Source organism: Lepidochelys kempii, chromosome 4 (assembly GCF_965140265.1).
Source record: "Lepidochelys kempii isolate rLepKem1 chromosome 4, rLepKem1.hap2, whole genome shotgun sequence".
NCBI classification, from domain to species: Eukaryota; Metazoa; Chordata; order Testudines; family Cheloniidae; genus Lepidochelys; species Lepidochelys kempii.
The window spans coordinates 122,189,533-122,214,319 of record NC_133259.1 but is presented as its reverse complement, the minus strand read 5'-3'; the positions used below and the strand labels follow the sequence as shown (position 1 = coordinate 122,214,319).

The 24,787-nt window shown below is 38.5% G+C and overlaps 1 protein-coding gene and 1 pseudogene across 7 annotated transcripts in view; one reads left to right on the top strand and one right to left on the bottom strand.

Annotated features, from left to right (window-relative positions):
- Nucleotides 1–24,787, bottom strand: part of ZFYVE28 (zinc finger FYVE-type containing 28) — a 309,168-nt gene that overhangs the window by 68,597 nt on the left and 215,784 nt on the right. For 6 of the 7 annotated variants that reach the window (XM_073342720.1, XM_073342722.1, XM_073342719.1 and 3 more), the window contains exons 3-7: nucleotides 22,572–22,709; nucleotides 19,403–19,605; nucleotides 17,996–18,085; nucleotides 15,964–16,053; nucleotides 9,878–9,979 (exon numbers count right to left, since the gene is read on the bottom strand). In XM_073342720.1, the coding sequence (XP_073198821.1) occupies nucleotides 9,878–9,979; nucleotides 15,964–16,053; nucleotides 17,996–18,085; nucleotides 19,403–19,605; nucleotides 22,572–22,709 (623 nt within the window). Of the gene's footprint in view, nucleotides 1–3,753; nucleotides 3,889–9,877; nucleotides 9,980–15,963; nucleotides 16,054–17,995; nucleotides 18,086–19,402; nucleotides 19,606–22,571; nucleotides 22,710–24,787 lie in introns of those variants that run through there. The other variant, XM_073342726.1, reaches the window with a different exon arrangement.
- LOC140911011 (U6 spliceosomal RNA) lies at nucleotides 7,857–7,939 on the top strand (annotated as a pseudogene).

Below are 24,787 nucleotides of genomic sequence, written 5' to 3'. Positions count from 1 at the left end.
AATCTTCCACTCTACTACGTTCTTATTAGGCCTCAACTGGAGTAATGTATCCAGTTCTAGGTGCCACATTTCAAGAAAGATGTGGACAAACTGGACAAAATCCAGAGAAGAGCTACAAAAATGATTAAAGGTCTAGAAAACATGACCTATGAGGGAAGACTGAAAAAACTGTTTAGTCTGGAGAAGAGAAGACTGAGAGGGGACAAGATAGCAGTTTTCAAGTACATAAAAGGTTGCAACAAGGAGGAGGGAGAAAAAAATCTCTCCTTAACCTCTGAGGATAAGACAAGAAGCAATGGGCTTAAATTGCAGCAAAGGGAGTTTATGTTTTACATTAGGAAAAACTTCTTGTGAGGGTGGTTAAGGACTGGAATAAATTGCCTAGGGAGGTTGTGGAATCTCTGTCAGTGGAGATTTTTAAGAACAGGTTAGACAAACACCTGTTAGGGATGATCTAGATAATACTGTACTTAGTCCAGTCCTACCTTGAGGGCAGGAGACTGGATTAGAAGACCTCTAGAGGTCCCTTCCAGACCTAGAGTTTTATGATCTTTCCACCAGGCCAAAGATAGTGGTGAGTGATCTGCACTACTCAAATTAAGACAACTCAGAACAATGGGTATGCTCTACTTGGGAGACTTCTTCCTCATGTCTGAAGGGAGAGGGATTTGGGAGTAATGGAAAAATACCCAAAGGCAGAACAAAAGCAGATGACCCCAGCAGGAGTCCATGAATGGACTCATAGGGAGAGCTGAGGAGATGGGTAGAGCCATTTTGCACCAGAGTAAGAGGAGGAAGACTGCTGTGGGGCAGGCTAGGCAAGAGAACAGGGGATCCTGCCTCCCTATCTGAACACATGGTACCCCAAGGACTCCCAAGAGAAGGGGAGTTAGTGAGGGTTATTGTGTTCAGGATGTTTTATTGTTTTGTATGATCTATACTCCCCTATGCTTTACATGATTAAATATAAGGAGCACAAAGACATTAGACTGTACAAAGTGTGTGTGTAGACTGCGTCACAACTCCTGCAGGCCCTTGAGAGAGTTAAACTGTAAACCAAAGCTTCACATCTTTGAGGAGGAGTTCTGGGATAGTGCAGTCTTTAAGTACTGGAGAGTATGAAAGTTCAGCACTGTGCTCAGAGGGGCTAGGCAGCTGGACAGGAGATTTCTACACTCAGGGAGGGAGGGTGCCACATAGAAGGTCTGTGCACTGAGAGTGTGCCTGGGGACCCTCAGGTTGGTGCCATGACTGGACTCTAGGAGCTTCAAACACACCAGTGATCCAGAGCAGAGGCGTGGATTCCCCTCACAGCAATCCTAGTGGGTGGCCAAGAAGGGGCTCTCACTAGGATCTGTGACAGTGTGCTCACAGAGTATTCCAAAGATATATTTATTTAATATGTGCATAGTCGTCTAGCCAAGTGATAGCATCTTCAGTGCCGTGATGCAGTTCGAGGCCACCGCTGGCATTCATCGACAATGTGCATCATTGTCTGTGTTGCAAGACAGCCGCACAAAGGGCTGTCATGAAAGCCCCAGCGATACTGGTTGGCTTCACAGAGACCTTGCCTGATCCAAAACCTGTTCAACAGGGACCATTGGCGATGGGGCAGGTCAAAACCACGTGGGCAAATTGTGGGGTCGGCGACGAGGGACTGGTTAGGGATTATAACAGATATCCATTCCTCTCACCAGAGTGTTTCCGCCCTAACATCCTGGCATGGCGGATGAGACCATAATGGGTGACGTGACGGCAAACGTGCAGCTAGTGGTTTAAAAAGATCATTGTACAGCAGCAGGCTTGAGGTGTGTATTTTCTCCAGTAACTTGCCAGTGGCAATTTCTCGTCTGATATGAGGTGGAGCGATATTGCTCAGAACTGGGAGCCGTGGGAGTGGAGTCGGACGCAGGTATTTGTAGGAGTATTTGTTCAGAGCTCTCTCTACTTAACAACTATCCACATTTTTCCACAGACTAAGAATCTACTTTGTTTTCATGATCATATTTTGCTCTTACCAAGTCAAATTCTCTACTGATGTAAACTGATGCAGCTCTATTGACTTCAATGGGGTTATTTACAACAGCTGAGTATCTCAACTATGTCCCACTGGAAGCTTATCTGACATTGTCAAAGCTACTCTAAAATCACATGCATATCTACATTGTTGCTATAAAGAACTCTGCATTTACCAACAGTGGTCACATTACAGAATCTGAGTTCTTTCTTATTCCAGGTATAAAGAAACAGGGTATGATCCAAAACAAATGAAGTCAACCGAAAGACACCCATTGAATTCAGTCAGTTTGAATTAGGCCCAGACTGCACTATCTGAGATACCACAGTCCGACAAATATTGACTTATAAAGTATGACCACTTTAGTTCCAAAATTATATCAATTAAAGCACTTTACATGATGAGACTCACTGTTTTCTATGTATAATTTCATTGATTCTTTGTGTTCCCCCATTTGTTTGTTTTATCCACCTGTTGATTATAGCCTTACACTTAGATTTTAAAGTTTTGGGGCAGGCATGGCCTCTTTGTTAGATATCTGGATAATACCTAGCACAATGGGGCCCTGGCCTCTAAGTGCTACTATAATACAAATCATATCTAATTTTTAAATTCTACATATACACATATACATACATATGAACAAACACACCAACATATATCTATGCACCTGAATAATACTGTGTCTAAATGACAGGTTTCAGAGTAACAGCCGTGTTAGTCTGTATTCGCAAAAAGAAAAGGAGGACTTGTGGCACCTTAGAGACTAACCAATTTATTAGAGCATAAGCTTTCGTGAGCTACAGCTCACTTCTAAATTATAAACTTTTTGCATGCAGATCGAGAGGATCCTAATGGAGTTACACCTAAAAGGTGGGTTTCAGAGTAACAGCCGTGTTAGTCTGTATTCGCAAAAAGAAAAGGAGTACTTGTGGCACCTTAGAGACTAACCAATTTATTTGAGCATAAGCTTTCGTGAGCTACAGCCGGATGAAGTGAGCTGTAGCTCACAAAAGCTTATGCTCAAATAAATTGGTTAGTCTCTAAGGTGCCACAAGTACTCCTTTTCTTTTTACCTAAAAGGTGGTGTATTTTATGCATTAAATTTAAAATATGCAGTTAACTAACCATCGCTGGACATTGTTTCTTAGGAAAATTCTTTGCAATATAGAGCAGTAATTATCCTCACTAAGAAGATGAAAGAGTTGTTATACAAAACCTGTCAGATTAAATTGGGTAATCTTCTGTTGCCATTACTTCAATAATTAGAATGGAAACAATGTATGTCGTAAACCTGTTAAACAAATTGTTCCATGTCACCAATTCTAAACATATCAACAGAAGTTTTATTATAAACTGAAATTGCTTTCACTGTGAAAGGGAACCATTCAGCTAGTTCTGTTTTTCCTTTGCTCTGTCTATGAAAAATTACCAGGATTTCAGAGATACTTTTCAGATACTAAATGAAGCTTCTTTTTCTTATAAGATACAGGCAACTGAATAATGGAAATACTTTTTCACACAATACATAATTAGGCTTCGGGATCCATTGCCATATGAAATCACTGAAGCCAATAACTTAACAAGATTAAAAAAAGGAATTGCATATATATCAAGAATGTCCAGAGTTGTTTATAATTATAAACAACAACTTCTGGAGGGGGTATTAAACCTCATGATTCAGGGATTAAGTTAAATTGCTAACCATTAGAGATCAGGATGAGACCTACTTCAGGGGGCTGATTATCCTACATCTGCCTGCTGCACGGTTCTTATGCCTTCCTCTGATGCTTCTGGTACTGGCCAGTGTCTGGCAGTATACAGGAGTAGATGGGCCTCAGGTCTGATCCAGTATGCCAAGTCCTATGTTACTATGAAAAAAATAACATTGGATCTTTCTCTCTCGCCTTGTTTTTATCAAAAAGAAAAGGAGTACTTGTGGCACCTTAGAGACTAACCAATTTATTTGAGCATGAGCTTTCGTGAGCTACAGCTCACTTCATCAGATGTTTACCGTGGAAACTGCAGCAGACTTTATATACACACAGAAATCATGAAACAATACCTCCTCCCACCCCACTGTCCTGCTGGTAATAGCTTATCTAAAGTGATCAACAGGTGGGCCATTTAGATAAGCTATTACCAGCAGGACAGTGGGGTGGGAGGAGGTATTGTTTCATGATTTCTGTGTGTATATAAAGTCTGCTGCAGTTTCCACGGTAAACATCTGATGAAGTGAGCTGTAGCTCACGAAAGCTCATGCTCAAATAAATTGGTTAGTCTCTAAGGTGCCACAAGTACTCCTTTTCTTTTTGCGAATACAGACTAACACGGCTGTTCCTCTGAAACTTGTTTTTATCATTCACAAGAAATGAGTAAGTAGAGCACTTGAAATCCAACTCTGACAGTTTCATTATATTTCCTTTTTATGGTGGACTTGAAAAAAGATTGGCTATAAAAGTCACTTTGGGGGTTCTAATCTGCCTTCATTCTAATTGACACATTATTACATGAGGGCAAATTATATTTGGAAAAATAAAGAATATTTGTCTTCTACTGTATACTGCAGATAAGCAAAAAATAAGCAAGATTCTTAAAGTGTACTGTGGTTGTTATGAGCTGTAGTTACTCTACCTATTGCAAAAACAACAGAGCATTTTGCACAGCTGGCAGAACCCAGGCTGAAGAACTTGCTCCATCAGTGGTCTGGAGCTGGCTGGCTGCCCAGCCCACAAAAAGGGCAGAGTAGCTGAAGAGAGGATGAGGACAAGGCAGCTAGGAGATTAATTGATTTCACACATCTTCCACGCAGCCTCCATGAGGTTGGCGTCTATGGAGACCTGTCCAGAATTTAAAGTTCCCTTCCCTTCAAGAATAGAAACAATGGTAATTTTGATTGCTTTTTTCCTCTGAGGGTCAATCCTCCCTGTATGTAGCTGTTCCCATAGGAGTAAGATGTGGGTATGAGTGCAAATTGCAATTAACTGATCTAGCCCTAAACCCCACCCTCCAGAAACAGATCTGATATGCACCATTACCCCCTCCACCCTGCACAACTAGGCTGCATATGGCAGAAATCCAAAATCACCCAAACATTCTGAGATGGGAATATAATGTATTACATTTTCATTCACAGTAAATGGTATGAAACGGATTCAGAGGTGTTATAGTATTTATGATGTACCGATTTGATTATTAGGGGCTTGATCCTGAACCACTGAAGTCAATGGGAGCCTTGCTGTTGATTTCAACGGGCTCAGGATCAAGCCCTAGGTGGACATAAAGCTTTGATAAAAGATTAGAGATAAACGTATCTGCAGAATTTTAGATCTGGCTGAAATTACTCAGTAATGACAGTGTGTGTATTATCTCTCTACTTTTGTGAGGAATAACTGTATGTATCCAAGTTAATATTAATATAATTATCCAAGTTAATATTAATATAATTATAATATATGCATCTTATATGTGTCTCAATTAAAAATTTAAAACATTTTGTTTCCTGGCCTACAGCACCAGAACTTGAAAAAACAATTCTTTTTGCTAATAGTACACAGAGTAGGATAATTACTCCTAGACTAATTTTCAGAGGTGCTCAATATCTACAGTTCCCACTGATTCCAAAGATGCCTTTGCACCTTTGAAAATCAGGCAATCCAGCAGTAGGACATCAAGGAGAAGAATATAATGGATTTATCTAGCCAATAGACACTTTACTAATCCAATAGCTATACTGTAATTTTATAATAGCTAATGGAGCAGTGTAAACCCAGTGTCTGTTATTTCCTTTAATGAACTTCAACATGACAGATGTGTTATAATCATACAGTAAGCATTTCAATAAGTCTTGTGTTTTGTTTTATATTAAGAATGAAAATCTAATTGGCTAACAGGTAAAGAATATTGAACTTTATACTGAAATTTGATAGGAGTCAATAATGTGCTGCAATAATATGTTGGTTTTTATAGTCTTACAACAAGCATTGTATTGCAATACAGCATGTGAGCATTCTAAAAGTAGAACACACCAAAGCCCATTCTATTGCCCTCATTCACTGGTGACAAAGCCAAAGTGTAACTGGAGGGTGAGTTAACGTCTGACTGCTGGAAGGAAATGCAAGTGCCCCATCCGACTTCCCCCCTTGATCTCCTTTATCTGTCTCCCCAAACCACCTCACTGTCCAGTAATTGCAACCCAGTGAGTTTAAATCCACCAGTCACAAGGCAAAGAAAGCCCATGAAAGAACCCCAAGGCAGTTACTCAGAGGGGAGGGGAAAGGAGATGGAGCACCTTCCCTTCCTACTGCCTAAGTGCTGAGGACCCTGCAAACCCAGTGGAGATGGCTCTATTGTTGTTTTTAATGAACAGTGGTGATGATAGAGTTCATAAGGGACGTTGTTGAAGGGGCAATAATTGCCTGATTGGACTTACCTAGCTAGACTGCTAACCACATCAAAGTTTATACATACTGTAATTTCACATAGTTTATGTATGATTTGCTTTGATTTTCTGTGTGTTCACTAATAAATATTGCATCACTGAAAATATTTTGCAAACTGGCTCCAGATAATTTAAATCTGGACCCTTTCCTAAGAAGCAGTATATTGTAGTCTCCAATTTGACACAAAACTCAGATTTTGTTAGAACGGACATTTTCAAAACTAAAGATTGAGCTAAAGGTTTTCCATTTTTAAAAAAGATTGCATTAGAAATAGTTGTTATTGAACAAATATTCATTACCCTGATATGACTGCAACCCAACAATTAAGATTTGAAAAGTTGAAAATGAAATGGACTAAGCAAAAACAAAAACTGATTTAACTGATTTTATTGTCTATATTGTAAAATGTGAATAGTAGACAAAATGTACAAACACTGACAAGTAAATTAGATTTTAAACATTATCTCCATATTAATTTAAGGGGATGTGAGCAATTTAGATTAGGATTTTTTGTTGTGGTTGTGTACTGGAAGTAAATAGAACTTTTTGTTTTAATGCAACTTTAATTGGACTTCAAAATTCAGTAAGCACTAAATACAAAAGAATGTATTTTCAGGATTTTATTCTAGGTAAAGAGTATCTAGGTAAAGAGTACCTTATTAATTCTGCATCTCAATAATTTGTTTCTTCATGCCCAGCTTTCTTAAATCAATATCACTACAAAGTAGTAACAGTAATATGTATTCATTTCAGCAGTGAGATACAGGATAACTACCCAAAAGATCAATATTGTACATGAACTTGCATATCTATGGTATATGTCTTCTAGACAGAGATTTCAGGGGAGATTTTGTGCTTAACTCCCATTGACTTTCCATGGGAGTTAGAAATCAATTTGTGTATTTGAAAATTTCCTCCATCTAAATTTCACAAACTAATAAAGTATCATTAACTGTAAACAGAGAGAAAAGTGTATGAGTACTTATGGTAATTAAGTCTCACAGATTAAGAAAAGATCAAAATTGTAATTTTATTTATACATATCAATGTCCATACAAAAAGAACGAGTAGTACTTGTGGCACCTTAGAGACTAAAAAATTTATTTGGGCATAAGCTTTCGTGGACTAAACCCCACTTCATCGGATGCATGCAGTGGATCCACGAAACAATGTCCATACAGTTCAAGATAGCATATAATAACCTGATTGATTTTAGTGTCAGTATTGCAATTTACAATCACATACTGCTTCTGGCTACAGAAAAACCTAGTCCAACATATTTTTCTTCTTTTCATAATAGTGCATGTTAAAGAAACATCTAGTTTGTTAAGGGAAGAGCAATAACAAAATTAAAGGTTTTCAAAGATGTAAACAAACAGGAGGAGGAAAATTGGAGGAGGGAAATTGGAACATACAGAGAAGATTAGCATGCCCCCGGCGCAAGGATGACACGCAAATCTGAGATATTACCTAGTCTGTCTCACATTAAATAGATCCAGGCTACGGAACACATTTAAGGGAAATGGTGCAAGCTCCATCGCTTAGGACATTTAAAACTAGACTAGACAAAACACTAAAAATACATGTCTAGATTCTTAGCTTGTGCAAATCAGTATAGCTCAGGTGAAGTCAATGAAGCTTAGCCACTTCACACTGGTTTACAATCTGGCCCATTCTGTATTGAACAATACTGCATATGCAGGATAAAGGAATAAATGACCTATTAGAGAGATTCTCAAACTGTGGTCCGTGAACGAGGTGGAGCGCTTCCACAAAAACAGGGAAGCATCTGCTCACTGTTAAGTAGGGCTGCTTTCTGCTAGTTGTAGCCTAATCCTGGATTCTTTTAGGGTTTCTAGAAGCTTTTTTGATAAAGTAAACACAAAAACAAACATCTTTCTGCACTCTGCACAGTCCCTTTGTTAGCTTCATTTCTCTGTGTTTGTGATGTACTGTAACCTCAGTTGTGATCAAATTTTGGCTAAACATAAAATTCAATGAATGGCAAACACACAGGGGGATAGAACCATACTGCAAAATGATCTAGAAAAATTTAGAGCAGTGGAACCCGTGTGCAGTGTGAGGACATTCAGTACTATTAAAACATAGGCTTACATTTTAAGAAGTTTCTAGTGATTACGAGCCTCAGTATTTCAGCTGAGACACTTTAAAGGGTCCTGTTTTTTTGAGGTGGAGGCTCAGCAACTCTGAACATCAGGCCCCTTTAAAAAGGTCTCAAATTGGGCACCAAAACTGAGGCACCCAAAATGAACAGTCACTTGAAAATTTAGCCCCTAAGTGCCAGATTTTTAAGGGTATTTAATGGGATTTTCAAAAGCATCTAATTGCCTAACACCTATTGAAAACAAGGAGTTTCAGGCACCAAGGTGCTTTTGAAAATCCCATTAGATGCCAAAAATACCTTTAAAAATCTGACCCTAAGCTCCTACACCCAGAAAAAGTGTTTAGACAAAAAGGGAGGGAGGTAACCAACCATCTCATTAAAGTGAGGTTAGCTCTATTCCTTCTTCCTGATGTAGTCCTGTTATTACTTTTAATTAAACCAAACACTGTAGTTTCCAAGAGAGTTATTGGGATTTGGCCGTTGGGAAAGGAGGTGTGCAGGAAATGATCTATTATTTAAAGAAGTGGTCCACAATATGGAAAAGTCTGATAACCACTAACCTAATAGAAATTACAGATGGAAATAATCTAATAAATCACTACCTGTGTATTGCATCATATCATACTGAGTTAAACAAAAAATATAAAATAAATGTAATTAAAGCAGAAACACAACAGTTAACGAAAACTATAAAATGTCTAGCTTCAATATTGCAGCCATCCACCACCTATCATATCTATTGAAAATAAAGAAAAACAAACATAATAAAATGATTCAAGGGAAAAAAAAAAGGGTAAAAAAGAACTGGAAGAAATTGAGAACAGACCAGAGTAAAGAAAATCAGCTCAACTGACTGCTGGGTACAAAAAGATACACAGGGGGAAAAAAAGGTAAATTATGGTAACAGAAAGAAAAGGAGTACTTGTGGCACCTTAGAGACTAACCAATTTATTTGAGCATAAGCTTTCGTGAGCTACAGCTCACTTCATCGGATGCTTACCGTGGAAACTGCAGCAGACTACTGCAGTTTCCACGGTATGCATCCGATGAAGTGAGCTGTAGCTCACGAAAGCTTATGCTCAAATAAATTGGTTAGTCTCTAAGGTGCCACAAGTACTCCTTTTCTTTTTGCGAATACAGACTAACACGGCTGTTACTCTGAAACCTATGGTAACAGAGTAAGCATAGAAATAGTTTTTGAAACATTTTCCTTTTTATGCGTAATTTTCAGTCCTCTCATATTCACCCTATGAAAGATGTAATTTCAAGAAACAGAAATCTTTTATTACTTGCCTTATTTTCCTTAGCAAAGTGTGGAAGGGTCTGAAAAGCTCAGACATATCTTCTGGCTTGCGGTCCAAGTTCAATGGTCCTTCAGAATAAACTACAAGCCCACTGTATTTAAGACACACAAACAAAATAAATCTTTTTTATGACGCTTGGACAGAGTTTAGAATCAGAAAACCATCAATAAACAAATATTTGAAATTATATTCAAGCTGCTGGTTGCATAATTATGCAAATTTTATGTAATTATATGTTCTCTCTAAGATACCTTATTTTTCTTTTATTTGTAAGAAGTTATAGACATTTAACAGACTACAAGGAATTTGGTTCCTTTATATGTGGGGGAAAAGCAATCAAACCATACTGCAGAACGAATCCATTGTTTACTTCATTTATTTAACTGACTTGGAAAAACTAAAAATGAGTGTTTAGAAGAAATTAGTAAGTGAATTATCAGAATATTTTGGACTCTATTGTCCCAAGATACATTCTAACTTTCTTCTTCTTTCTATTCTAAATAGGTTCTAGACAGGTGGTTTGACCCCTCTGAGTGCCAGTGCTTCTTAGTATTTGTGATTATATCAGCCTCTCTCAGTCAAATTAAAATACAGAATGGTAGAAAAAACATCTGTGCTAGAAAAGAAACACGAAGCTTTACAGGATGTAACGTTTCCATACTACCAGGCTACTAATTTAACTAACTGCTTGTAGGAAGGTGTCCTCCAAAGAAAGGAAGCTTTAGTCCTGATCCTGCTTATGCTTCACGTTAAGCATGAGTAGTCTCATTGATTTCAATGAAACTACTTACATGCATAAGGGTTTGTAGGATTGGGGGAGGGTCTCAGAGCCCCGAGCGGGAACATGTACACAACTGTAAGCCCCATAGTGTGAGCCCAACTCAGTTGACCTGAGCTCTGAGACTTGCTGCCACAGAGTTTTTGTTTTGTTTTGTTTTTTGCAGTTTGATAGTCTTAGTTTGCAAATATTCATTACTTTGAAGGCAGCCTTCTTAAAAGACACCTAAGCTTCAGGATGTTGTTGATTAATTCCAAAGGGGTCTGAATCTCTGACAGACAGACTAATAGAGGCATTCAGCACAATAATAATAACAAACTCACTTTTTGCCCCCTTTTTTGTTCATTTCCATCCAGCTCTGCCGTGAATGGCCAGCTGAAGATCTTCTGAAACACTCCAGCATGTATCATAGGCTGATATAATCACAAATACTATGAAATCCCACTGGAGCACAAAATCAATATATGGGGGCATCACTTGAGTGCTATTTCTTTGCTTTCTGAGAAAATGTTGCTATGTTTCTTGTGTTTACAACTAAAGATGGTACAAAACAATGAAGTAATTTATTTTGAAAATGCCCAAGAGTTTTTCTTTTTTTTTTAAAAAAGGATCTGTCTGTCACTCTGCAACTTTAGTTTGGGCCTTCATGTATTAGTGAGAATCTTTTTTTACTGTCCTGTTACCAGCAAGGTCCATTCTGTAACCTTTCATCAGCAATGGAGCTAGCCATCTGAGTTTTTTAGTGTCAATATGCCAAAAGCCAAGCTTGTTTATTGGGGGCAATCAACACAACTCTGAACATGACAGATTTTTTTCATTCTATTTGAAAGTCACCTTTCACAAATCCTTTCTGGCTGAAGACCTCAATTCTCCAGTTACTGTAGACACAATTTTAATTCTTTAGTTTCTTTATTTCAGTAGACAGACTGCTATCAATGAACTAATTGCTGCTGACTCAGGTACTAAAGTCTTGTCTAGAAAAATAAGCATTACCTTTTCTCTGGAAAGAAACCAGAGTCTGCTCAGGCTAAATTTTTAACTGCTGCAAAACCATGTTCATTGGGCCAGTAATTATGTTACACAATTAGCACCTTTCAGATACGGTTCTGTCTGAATTTCTTTAGGGAGTGAAAAACTATAGAAGTTAGATGAGAGGGAGATCTTAGATTTCATACAACTCGTTGGTGATATAATAAACAAGAGAAAACTTCATGGAAATGTTTCATTCTGAAAGCAATTAAATATGAATTTTTGCCACTTGGGAAAGGGTGAGCCATTTTATGTTGTTTTGCTCATACATTTTTATGAAACTCATTTCCGGTGAAATACTTTTTTTTTGGACAGAGCCACTCTCAGGCTACTTCTACACTACACACCACTTTCGGTGCAAAAAGCATATTGTGTTGTGTGGCTACACATGTCACCGAAAGTCACTGGTAGTGGGGAAAGGCTTCAGTTGTTCCCCACTGCCACCATAGCCTTGCCCTGCAACAAGGAAAGGCTCTGACAGGGGGTAGGTAGCAGGGGAAAAGCTCAGACTTTTCCTGCTGCTTCACCCCTGCCAGAGCCTTTCCCCACCACTGGAGTCTTCCTTTCCCTGTGGCAGAGGAGAGCTCCAGCAGCAGGAAGCTGCCAGCCTTTCCCCACTGTCCTCTACTGCTGGAGCATTTCCCTGGTACCAGAGTAGTTTCCTGCAACGGAGAAAGGCTTCTGCACTGGGGCCTTTTCAGTGGAGAATGGCTCCACCATGCCATCCACGTGCCACCGAAAGAATACCATGTGCCACCGAAAGAATCCTGCAGTGTAGATGCACCCTCAGAGCTCAGTCCTGCAAAGAGTTGAGTACTCTGGCCCTGTCCAGTGGGACTGCTTACATGCTTCAGTGATTTGCTGGATCAAGGCCAGTGTGCTCTGCACCTTACAGGATCAAGTTATCAGGCACATTTTTGCAATATCTACACTTTCTGCCTTCACACACACAGACACTTCTGCTTGAAAATACTTTCAGGAAGTTTTGTAAAAGTTTTTACAATTTAAGAGAGAAAATATTGTGAAGCAAAGATGAGATATTTGGCCCAAATTTCTACTAACATGAGGCCTTTGGACTGTCTCACTTTATTATGACTCACATGCCCTTAAATACTGGAATGAGATACACATTTCAATTTTCATAGCCTTTAATTCTAGTAGACTGAGGTGGAATAAGCTGAATTCATTTAGTCTGCTCCCCTCAAATGGGTTTTTTCCTCAACAAGTTCCTCATTAGGTTTTTTAACTGTCGATTATTAGGATTAACAGAATATTGCGATCTCTTATTAAATAATTTAAAAACATTCCTCTGAGTCATCCAGCATTAGATGCAGTTTGCGTTGATTGGCATTGGTCAGTATGTTATTTTTCGGTTAGTTTATTACTACTGTACGTGTTCCTAGAGAACTTAAAATGGACAGACATTTATAAATAAAAAGATAAACATTAGAGTTGCCATGCGAGTTCCTGCCATTCAGCATAAGGATAGTCCCATATGTCTTTACAAACTGAATGGCAGCAATTATTGTTCATCCTCTAAAACATTAACACCATGTAGTAGAATGTCTGGAAAAGTGGTTCATTATCGACGAGTCTGAAGAAGAGTCATTATCCAAGTTATAGTCAATAGGCACTTCTCTGGCACCAGGTGATATGGGACTTCACATGCTTCCCCTCCTTGTGGCAGGGGAAAATGGGAACTTTTGAGGGGATTTAGAGGAACCACTTGTATTAAAATTTTAGGATGAAGTTTACAGCAGGCTAGAGAAAGTGCCATGGGTGCTTTAAGTGAGGAAATTACACCTTTAAATCCTAGTGCATTGATGGGAGGACAAACTTTTGAGGGTTTTACTGCACTGACAACCAACAACAAATATAAATATATAAAGACAGACACACCCACTCCTACCCTCCTTGGAATGGCAGGGAAAAAAGCATTACATGTAACCTTGTCCAGTAGTATGTAATCAGAATTGTGAGGAAACTGGACTGCAGAGAACTGGAGAATGCTGAATATTTTTAAATGGATCAAGTGATAACATAATATTCAGTATGGTGGAACCAATCTCTCCAGTTCTTCATCTCTCTCAATGTTATGACTAGTAGAATTTTAAGGGATCTTTAATAATGATTTAGTCCAGCGGCTCTCAAACTGTGGGTTGCGACCTCATTTTAATGGGGTCGCCAGGGCTGGCTTAGACTTTCTGGGCCCCAGGGCAGAAGCCGAAGCCCGAGCCCCACCACCCAAGACCGAAGCCTGAGGGTTTCAGACCTGCATGTTGGAACTCAGGTTATAGGTCCCCTGCCTGGGGCTGAAGCCCTTGGCTTCAGCTTCCCACACCCACCCCTGGGTCGTGGGGCTCGGGCGGGCTCAGGCTTTGGAACCCCGTCCTGGGGTCATGTAGTAATTTTTATTGTCAGAAGGGGGTCGCAGTGTAATGAAGTTTGAGAACCTCTGATTTAGTCCATTGCTTCCCCCCCCCACTCCTATATTATATTATAAATTGACCTAATTATTCCCAAACCAGCATTGACAGAGCACTAGCTAATCTATGCTTCAAATCTCAAATGATGGTAATTCCACAACCTTTACAGGTAACTTGTTGCTCAGCTGTTCTTGTAGCTAATTTTTTCCTAATATTTTAACCAAAATTTCCCGTGCAGCTCATTAATCTGCTTTACAAATCACACCCCTCTGGCATGATTTGCCAGGCTGTGTAGACAAGCCCTAAGTTTACAGGCATTCAGCGTAAGAATTTATTGTATAGTAGCTGCATTTCATGCTACATCACCTACCCTACACAATGCTGCATTGCTGGGTGAATTGATCCCCACAGATTTTGTCTCTCTGCCAGTCCAGATATTCAGCTGTATCTCACCCTATCTAGCAACAGTTGCTAGAAAGGAGGAGATTTTTATTCACTAAAGAAATACCATATGCTAACAAGCATGGCACCTTCTAGACGTATCTTCCTAGATTTTAAGATTTATTTCTCTACAGTCCAAACATTAGGCCTACCAGTATTCAAGGAAACTTTGTATCTGGATGATACAATTTTTCCAGGAATATCAGCTGGAGGTGATGCATGTTTTCATCTCATTGTCTGTTCTGGGAGCAGCCATATTGATTTTTAATCTGGGATTGGCAAAGGCCATTTCTCAGAGTGTCTTTGGTTTTCCAGCCAGACTAGATATATTTTATTTTTTTGTATGAGTTTTCCGCCTGCTACTGCAGACTCTAAATGGTGTTTAACATGATGAGCAGTCACTTTCTCATAGTCTTGCTGACTTTTGATGCTCAGATGAATTTATTTATTTAGTTAGTTGTGACATTTATAGGCACAGTACTCTGCTTAACAGGAGCAATGAACCAGAGTGATTTCCCAAGGAGAAATTTACACTTGCAGGTATGAGGTTTCTTATTTTCTAAGTTATTTTAATACCCTGATGCAAACTTTAAAAAACCATAACATTTATGAAAATGCAGTACTTGTAGCCTTGCTTCCTTTACTCCAGAGAAATTGCTGTCTTATTAAATAAACAATATCCATTAGGGAGCATTCATCTTGTTCATTTCATATGTGCTATTGTTGTAAACTGATTTAAGTGAAAAGCTTGCTCCACCCAGCAGTCTGAGCAGAAAAATTAAGGGCCAAGAGGTAACATGCCATTTTTCTGATTCCAGCCAGTTGTATACAGTAAAGACGTTCTAGAAAGAGGTCTGTACGTCATTCACTTTTTGTTACACTGTACTATGCTAGTAGATTCCATAGCAGGTCCCTTTGGTTCTAGTATGTATCATGAAGGAAACTAAATGGTTACTACTGAAAATCAGTTTTTCATGGATCCATATGATAAGGCTCTTACTTATGCAGCGAGGTAAAACGTTTGCATCTAAAGAATTTATTTATAAAAGATGAGTGTACAGTACCGAGTCTGGTTTGGATGATGTGATGTTCTAAACCCCTTCACTTCTGCATTTCCTTCTGGGGGGATGACTGACCAGCTGCTCTCAGTTCCTAGTCTGCATAATTAGCTGCTCTGACTTTTCTCCATTTGGCACTTGTTGCTTTATTAATGCCACTCCTTGTTAATTCCTTTGTGATCTTACTGCCTTTTCTGGTTCTTTCTTTGAAAGAATGTGCTCATAAAAATCAGCTGCAAGCAGGTGTGAAACAATGAACACTTTGCTATGTGACTTTACCAAAAAACTTTCAATAAAATATTATTCATAGATAAAAATCAAAGTAAAAGTTATAAATACTTACCATACAATGGCTAATCTTGGGATGGTAAACATTAATGCTGGTTCATAGTCATCAATCATATCCTGAGTGAGGTATCCAAGCTTTAAAGCTCTAGGTAAATAACAAAATACTTGTAAATCATTTTTCAGAATGTTCTCAGCTTATTAGCTGTTCATAAATAAATTTCAATAATTAAATAGGAAAAACTATGGAAAAAATTAATGTTGTGATATAAGCCAGGCGAACTGAGGAAGAAAATTCATATTTAAAGCTCACTCTACATTAACTCTGTCTCTTTTAACTATTATCAATCCCACTCCACCTAACGGAAACCAAATGGCTCAATGATCTCCACTCCCAACTCCAAGATGCAAAATTTGCAAAGAGTAGGAAGAAGCCCTGTATATATTTAGTGAACTTCCCCTGGTGACAGATGTGATGCCATGATTTACTGTCAAAGGCAGTGTTGGAGAGAGTCCATCTCAGTCTCTCTGTTGATCCTTAGCTGTAGAAGGATGGACAAGCCATTCCTGAGGAGTTGCTGGTGATGAGCCATACCTGAGGAGATGCTGTCCCCTTGTGGACTAGGGGACATAGGATACACCTGGTGCCTTGAGACCTGCCCCCACCACCACCAAAGAAAGATGTGGAAGACCACCCCAGAGGTGTAACATAGCCACATCCAAACAGACCTCTGAGTAAGTCCCTGCTCAGAATTCCCATGTCTCTCATCCTTTCCTTCTCCCAAGCCCATGTTTCCACCAAGCAGCCATTGTCTCCATTTTTCTTTGACCAGACAATCTGACTACACAGCAAAAGAATGCCAAAAGTGAAACAGTGTTTGCATGCATATTAAAATACCATACTGAGGGAGGTAAGATCATTGCTATTGAATGACACAGGATTCACAAACTGCTTTGGTATAATCCATAACCCCATGTATACACATGCACAGAGCATACCTCTTGGTTTTAGAATACTGGGAGGCTGAATCCATTGTCATTTTAAAAAAAAGTACAATTTAAGACTTCCCAATGCAACGAAAAACAAAACCAGTTTTCATGGACACTCTCCTCCCCCGGACTATCTTTTCACAAATTTCAACTTTGTACTCCAAACCACTGAGTCTTTAGAGATGTCCAAATACAAGGCACAAGATTTTTTTCTAATAAGAAAAGGAGTACTTGTGGCACCTTAGAGACTAACCAATTTATTTGAGCATAAGCTTTCATGAGCTACAGCTCACTTATGCTCAAATAAATTGGTTAGTCTCTAAGGTGCCACAAGTACTCCTTTTCTTTTTGCGAATACAGACTAACACGGCTGTTACTCTGAAACCTTTTTCTAATAGAAGTATGTGCCCTCATTCTCAAAACAAAATAAAAAAATACCCTAAACATTTTTTGCGCAAATCTCCTTTTCCTACCACGCTACACCAAACCCCAGAATCAAACAAAAAACAAACAAAAAACCCTAAATACCTCTGATCCAGAAAAGTAAACCCAAAAGTTAAAAGGTAAAATGGCCTCTAGAATGGAAATGCTTAGTCAGCCTTAACTAGAAAAGGAGTACTTGTGGCACCTTAGAGACTAACCAATTTATTTGAGCATAAGTTTTCGTGAGCTACAGCTCACTTCATCGGATGCATACTGTGGAAAGTGTAGAAGATCTTTTTATATACACACAAAGATCTTCTACACTTTCCACAGTATGCATCCGATGAAGTGAGCTGTAGCTCAGGAAAGCTTATGCTCAAATAAATTGGTTAGTCTCTAAGGTGCCACAAGTACTCCTTTTCTTTTTGCGAATACAGACTAACACGGCTGTTACTCTGAAATCAGCCTTAACTATAAATATAACCATGCACACCAGCTATAATACAGTAATATATTTTAAAACATTTCTGCAAATAGCTAATGTTTTTTGATTTTTCACTTCAGGAAAATGAAATGTTGCTTCCTAAAGATTACAGGTATGAAATTTGCATAATATGCCAGATCATAGGTAATTACAGCAAAGAAAAGTGTAATTAATATTTCTGAAAAGCACTTACCTCTCTACTGTTTCACAAAAAAGCACGATTACCTCTTGCTGTACATAATACTCTTTTGGAGACTTTACAGGTACCATGGCTGATACATAACTACAAAGATTTTAAAAAGAGGTATATTTTAATTACTTTTCAATCCCTTCAAAGATTTTAAAAAGTAGTATATTTTAATTACTTTTCTTAACCCCTTCACAATCAGATATAATGTAATGGAAAAGAAATGCAGGTCAAATTATCTTAATAATGAACTATGATGGTTTTCAATACATTTTGAAAATTTGCATTAAAAGAACTTTACAAATTCAGTGGAAATGAAAAGAATTTCAATTGCTATATTTATTACTGAAGCAGACTGCTGCAGTAACTTCATAAGTACTGTTACAAATATTCAACAATCAAATCTTCATCCAATTTTTTTTGCTTTCTCTAGATTGAAGAATAGTTTACTCTACATTTTCTAAAAGCACAGTAATTGAATAAAATTAAGAATTTTATCTAATGCTATTCCAAATGAAATTACATTAATAAAGCATAGCTGATCAGTAGACTGTGGAATTTAAGGGGCTCTAACGTTGGCACAATAAAGTCTAGTGTATGTGTGAAATTACGTACAATTACTGAAAAATACATTTTTATGTGCAGATAAGCAGTACTTGCATGCAATATTTGTGTGTAAGTCACTGGTCCTCTACCGGACATAGGAACTGCACACTGGATCAGACCCATGGTCCATCTAGTCCAGTATCCTGTCTCTGACAAAGCTAGAGATTGACTTTAACTCTGAAACATGAGGTTTAATATCTCTTCCTAAATTTATGTCAACATTCACTATTATACTGGATATTCTTGTTTTGGATGTAAATCTTCAATCTCTTCTTTATTCTTGCTTTGTTTTTGACAATGAATTCCACAGTTCAGTTGTGCCTTGTGTAAAAAGTATTTCCTTTTCTCTGTCTTGAATTTGCCACCTTTAAATTTAATCAAATATCTCCTTTCTCTTGAGTTATGAGACAAGGAGAACAGAAGCTACTGCTCTGCACTCTCTAGACTATTCATTATTGTATACACGTTTATCATGTGCCCTTTTATTTATCTTTCTCCTGACAACAATATTAATGGGGAAGATTTACAGCTTCCATTTGTGCCTTTGAAAATCTCTCCCAAATATCATACCAGTATGCTAATGTAGAGATTACACTGTACTTGAAGATTGCAAATTCTGATTGCTAAGTGGCTATTGATTTTTTTAAAATCTGAATAGAAGGGGAAAGGATGTGACAATGTTATAAATAGGTATAAACTGCTAAAGAAATTCAAAATCTGACAAAGGAGAAAAAGAAGGATTCTTCTGCAAGAAAGTGTAGCTATAATTGACAATGTTCAGGATACATATATTTTTGAATCTGTTACCTTAACTCAAATTCAGCAAAAAGGACATCAAAATGTTTAAGCGACTCTTTCATTTTTTCTGTGTAAAGATTCAAATCCCTTAAGGCCTGGTCGCGAATAATGTTCCTAACTTCCTCCAGGCTGCGGGTCAGATCCTTGGCCAATGGTCTCATAGCCATGCTCTCAATTTCACGATTCATAATAATGGAACCAGCAGACAAGCACTGTGGAAATAACATTTTAAAAAATGGATTAAAAGGTTGTACTTTATCCAAGAAAATGTTATAGCGCAGGATAGCCCTATAAGGGAAGTGGGCTTAGCCCCACCTGTGACTCCCAAGTGATGGGTTTGAGGCCAGGTCCCTGCAGGTCTTGTGGTCCTCAGATAAAAGGCCAGCTCAGTTTGGGAGAACTAAAGGTAGCAGGAAGGCTCCTGCAGAAGACCCAGGATCAAGGGGAAGAGCCTAGAAGGGGATTTTCCGTGTGGGAAGGGGCAGAAGCCTTAAGAGGAAAAGATTTCAGAAGGGACCAGGCAACAAGAGCTAATGTTCTGGTTTTGATTTGTATTGGACTGTTTGGTTTTGAAAAATAAGCCTATCTCTGGAGAAAGGAACTGAATTTCTGCTACTGTTGGGACCTTTATTTCATACACTGGTCAGTGCATGCCCACAAGCTCATGGATATTTTATAGGCATACTTCGTATCTTTTAAGAAGCCTTAAGAACATAAGAACGGCCATACTGGGTCAGAGCAAAGGTCCATCTAGTCCAGTATCCTGTCTTCTGACAGTGGCCAATGCCAGGTGCCCCAGAGGGAATGAATAAAACAGGTAATCACCAAGTGATCCATCCCCTGTCGCCCATTCCCAGCTTCTGGCAAACAGAGGCTAGTGACACTATCCCTGTCCATCCTGGCTAATAGCCATTGATGGACCTATCCTCCATGAACTTATCTAGTTCTTTTTTGAACCCTGTTATAGTCTTAGCCTTCACAACATCCTCTCGCAAGAAGCTCCACAGGTTGACTGTGCATTGTGTGAAGAAATAACACCTCCTTATTTACTTTCTCCATACCAGTCATGATTTTATAGACCTCTATCATATCTCCACATTAGTCGTCTCTTTTCCAAGCTGAAAAGTCTCAGTCTTATTAATCTCTCCTCATAGAGCAGCCATTCCATACCCCTAGTTATTTTTGTTGCCCTTTTCTGAACCATTTCCAATTCCAAAATACCTTTTTTGAGATGGGGCAACCACATTTGCACACAGTCTTCAAGATGTGGGCGTACAATGGATTTATACAGAGGCAATATGATATTTTCTGCCTTATTATCTATCCCTTTCTTAAAGATTCCCAACATTCTGTTCACTTTTTTAACTGCAAAAGCCTTACTATATAATATAACAGAAGATATTTAATAATCTCCATGGCTGGACAGGTCCCTTGATTTGGAAGTATATGTATGTTGAAGTAAATCATACTTGCTGCATTTAATAGAAATATATTTTGAAAATTAAGAAAAACAAAGGGTATTTTGTTCTTGAGGCTTTTATTTTTCTCTCTTTTTTCAATCCCTGTTCTTGGGTCTCTTTCTTGACTGCCAAATAGCAGCAGATGGAAGGCATTTTTCCAGCTCTGTAGGAGGACCTATAATCCTAGACCTTGCTCAGCAGTTTGATGTACTGATTTGTGATACAAGGGCACTCCCAAGATCTCTTGTTCTTGTTCTCTAGGTAGTCCAAAGCAATAATTACAGTAAAGTCAAGTCTGAGATGTTGATGGCTATAATTCTTAGTTTGAATAAGATTCAAAATGAGGATGCTGACAAGAATACAACGTACATGCTAATCTCACAGTGGTTTATACAAATAAATTCAGTCTCCTGTACTATGTACATTTAAGGAAGATCATGGATCCTAGTTCTGTTTACAATTAAGTGAATCATCAGAACTTTATCATTGTATAGAACACTTTCTGAAACCAGCAACTCTGTTCAGCACAGCCAGTGAAAGCCTGATTCAGGCAGGCCAAAAATACCAATCAGTTATGTAACACCTGCAAAGAAAAACATTTAGAATGTGGTTCAATTCCTTTTCTCCCCAAATGTTTTTGTCGATCTCAGTGCTTTTTCAAGCATTTTCCACCCCAGATGCAAAAAAACCCAGCAATAGTTTCTGGCTCTAATTACAGTGGTAATTTACAGTGGGATTGTGGAATTCATCAGGATAATGTCAAGAAACTGTAGTTGGTTTTGCAAACGCCCCAAAGAGGAGGCAGAAGTGTTGCAAAGTTGTGTATTACCATGAGGGGGCCTTCAGGAGTGGTTAGTTTGTCTACACATGCTCCATATCCCCTGACATCATTAATGGACATGTACATTGATATATAGCTATTGACTCAGCTCTGGACCCTGAGACTTTCCTGCAGTCCAGAATAGCCTAAGCCTATTAAACATCAAAGCATACGGCAAGACACCTATGTACACAGGCTTCTATAGAGGTGGGCCTTTGAGAGAAGTCAGATGAATCAGAGAAAGGAGTTTAGTGTTCTGTGAGCAATCTAATTTTTGTTCAGAATTCATGGCAAGGGTGCTTAGAATCTTGGGTAGTTGCTCTTTTTATTTTGTATATATATCTAATAATTCAATCATTAGTGCCATTAATACAAATGAAGGAGATAGAATAGAAAGCCCTAAAAGAATACTTTTAATTCTAGGAATGAGATAGAGTAGAATCCTTTTTCATGAGCCAAGTTTGACATGAAAACCTGTGGACATCTGTAGAATTTCCACACTCTACATGGGATAGTTATTCATAGCAAATACAACTCCCAATATAAATTGACCCAATATATATAAAATATGTATCAAATACTAATACATTAAGGGTACCTACACATTATTTAAAGGAAGACAAATTTATGTTAACACGGTTATTAAAATAAACTAGTATTTCACAAGCACAACCGATATCAAACCACAACAAAACAATACTTTTAGACTATACATTAATAACTAATTAGATTAATTTTCAAAGTAAATGTTTGAATACCGATCTACAAGTTTATATGCTTTTTTGTGAGAAATTATTCCCACACATTTCAAATACAGGCCCTCAAACATACTTTACAAGCAGCATGCAATAAGCCAATCTTCCTTTAAAACAAAATAATAGAAACAACAGTGACCTACCTCTGCTCCAAACCAAAGCTGCCCTGCAAGGTTGTCATGGCGTATTTCTTCTGGAAATTTAACACAGAAGTCCCGGTTGGCCCGTTCATGTGGAATGCATTCATCCATGATTTGATTTACGATGTTTAAAACATTATCCTGGAACAAAAACGGATGGATAGTACACATGCAGTCATATGATATATTTTAAAGAAAGTAACTGAAACCAAAGAAGTCCCATGATATTTTCTCCAATATTTATAGAACTAAGGGGACATCACCTAAAAATCACACACTTGACATTTTACATGTTAGCATGAATAAAATAGATTGGAGGGGGAAAGAGAACACGTTCACTATTTTTTGAGGTTGCTTACTGCACGTATTTAGCAGCACTTTGTGCATAATCAGTTGCGCTGCTCCCCCATGTAACAAGTCAGTTTGTAAAGTGAGCTTCCTTTTGTTTATGTGGGGTCTTTTGCAAATCAACACAAGAGAGAAAACAAATTAAAAGAGAAAAATCTGATTGTAAAGCCACAAAAATTGGCAGGGGAACTAAGGGAAACGTATATTTCTTAAAAAAACTGACTAGATTCTAGATGTATTCATTTATTTACACTGTAGATTTAAAAAACCACAAGAGACACCTATCTGAATGCTCTAGGCACCCGTGAAAAATTCTTATTGTATTTCTAAATCAAAAAAGAAACAGCAACCCCATAATATATAAATTCCACTAAATAAGCAGGAAGCACAAATAAATCAGATTCCTCACCTTTAACTTTGACCATCACCCCTAACAATATATGCTGCAATTTTCCTAAAATATGCTTCTCAGAGTACCCTAAAGGTAATCAGAATATAAGAACTGGACTTTCTTGGAAGGGAATGAGAGGGGATTGCTCTGGCAGTCTAAAGCAGGTGGTTTCCACTCCCAAGTGTCCATAAGGCACAGAGCTGGAGTGCCTGACTGCTATTCCTCCCTCCCTTGCAGTCCCCTTGAAAACCATAGGCAGCCAGTGCATGGTAGAGAAGCCTAGAGGCTGCTCTGATCTGGGCTGAGGCAAGAGAATAGGGGAGCCATAACCAGCTTTCTGATATTCAGTAAATAATCTGGCCCATATTCTGTATTCATTTATCTGAAAACAGTTTACAAATCCTTTGGGAGTGTTGTATGGAACTGTTTCAATGTAAGAAAGGTAGATTTGGAATCTGAAAAAGGCCAAGAGTGCCCTTATTAAAGATGTTTTGTTTGTGTCTCGTATCTTCTCTAATGTAGTCTGTTTCTTTATACCTAAAATGTTTTTCAAACAAATAAACAGAATATGTCACTTAGAGAAGTATGTTTAGAAGGCAGAATGCTTTTAAGTTTACAATTTTTTTTCTTTTGCTTTTCGTTGTGTTTTTTTATAAATGAAAAAGCAAACAAGAAGTTTAAAGAAAACTCTCCTCTTTACCCTCCCTTGGGGATGAACAACATCTCCCTGACTCAAATGCAGAGTCACATTTCCTACAATTCTAATGCAGGCTGCTATAATCATTGTTACCACAGAGCATTGTCGCCTCAACAAATAACCAACAGATACAGCAGTCTCCATTTAAAGAGTAAACATTCACCAAAACTTACTATTCACTGGTATCTGAGGGTATGTCCACACTGCAAAATTAGGTCAATTTTATAGAAGTTGATTTTTAGAAACCGATTTTATACAGTCTATTGCGTATGGCCACACTAAGCGCATTAAGTCGGCAGAGTGCATCCTCACTACCGTGGCTAACATCGGCTTACAGAGCGGTGCACTGTGAGTATCTATCCCACAGTTCCCGCTGCCCACTGGAATTCTGGGTTAAGCTCCCAATGCCTGATGGGACAAAAGCATTGTCTCGGGTGGTTTTGGGTACTCGTCGTCAGGCCTCCCCGCCCCCTGTGAAAGCAACAGCAGACAATCATTTTGTGCCCTTTTTCCTGGGTTACCCGTGCAGATGCCATACCACAGCAAGCATGGAGCCCACTCAGCTCACCATCACCGTATGTCTCCTGGGTGCTGCTGGCAGACACGATACTGCATTGCTCACAGCAGCAGCTCCTTGCCTTCGTGGCAGACAGTGCAGTAGGACTGATAGCCGTCGTACGTCTCCTGGGTGCTCCTGAGAGACCTCGCTGAGGTCGATCACGGGCACCTGGACAGACATGGCTATCCTCCTCTTAGAGCACCAAATGGGAGCCAAAGACTCCA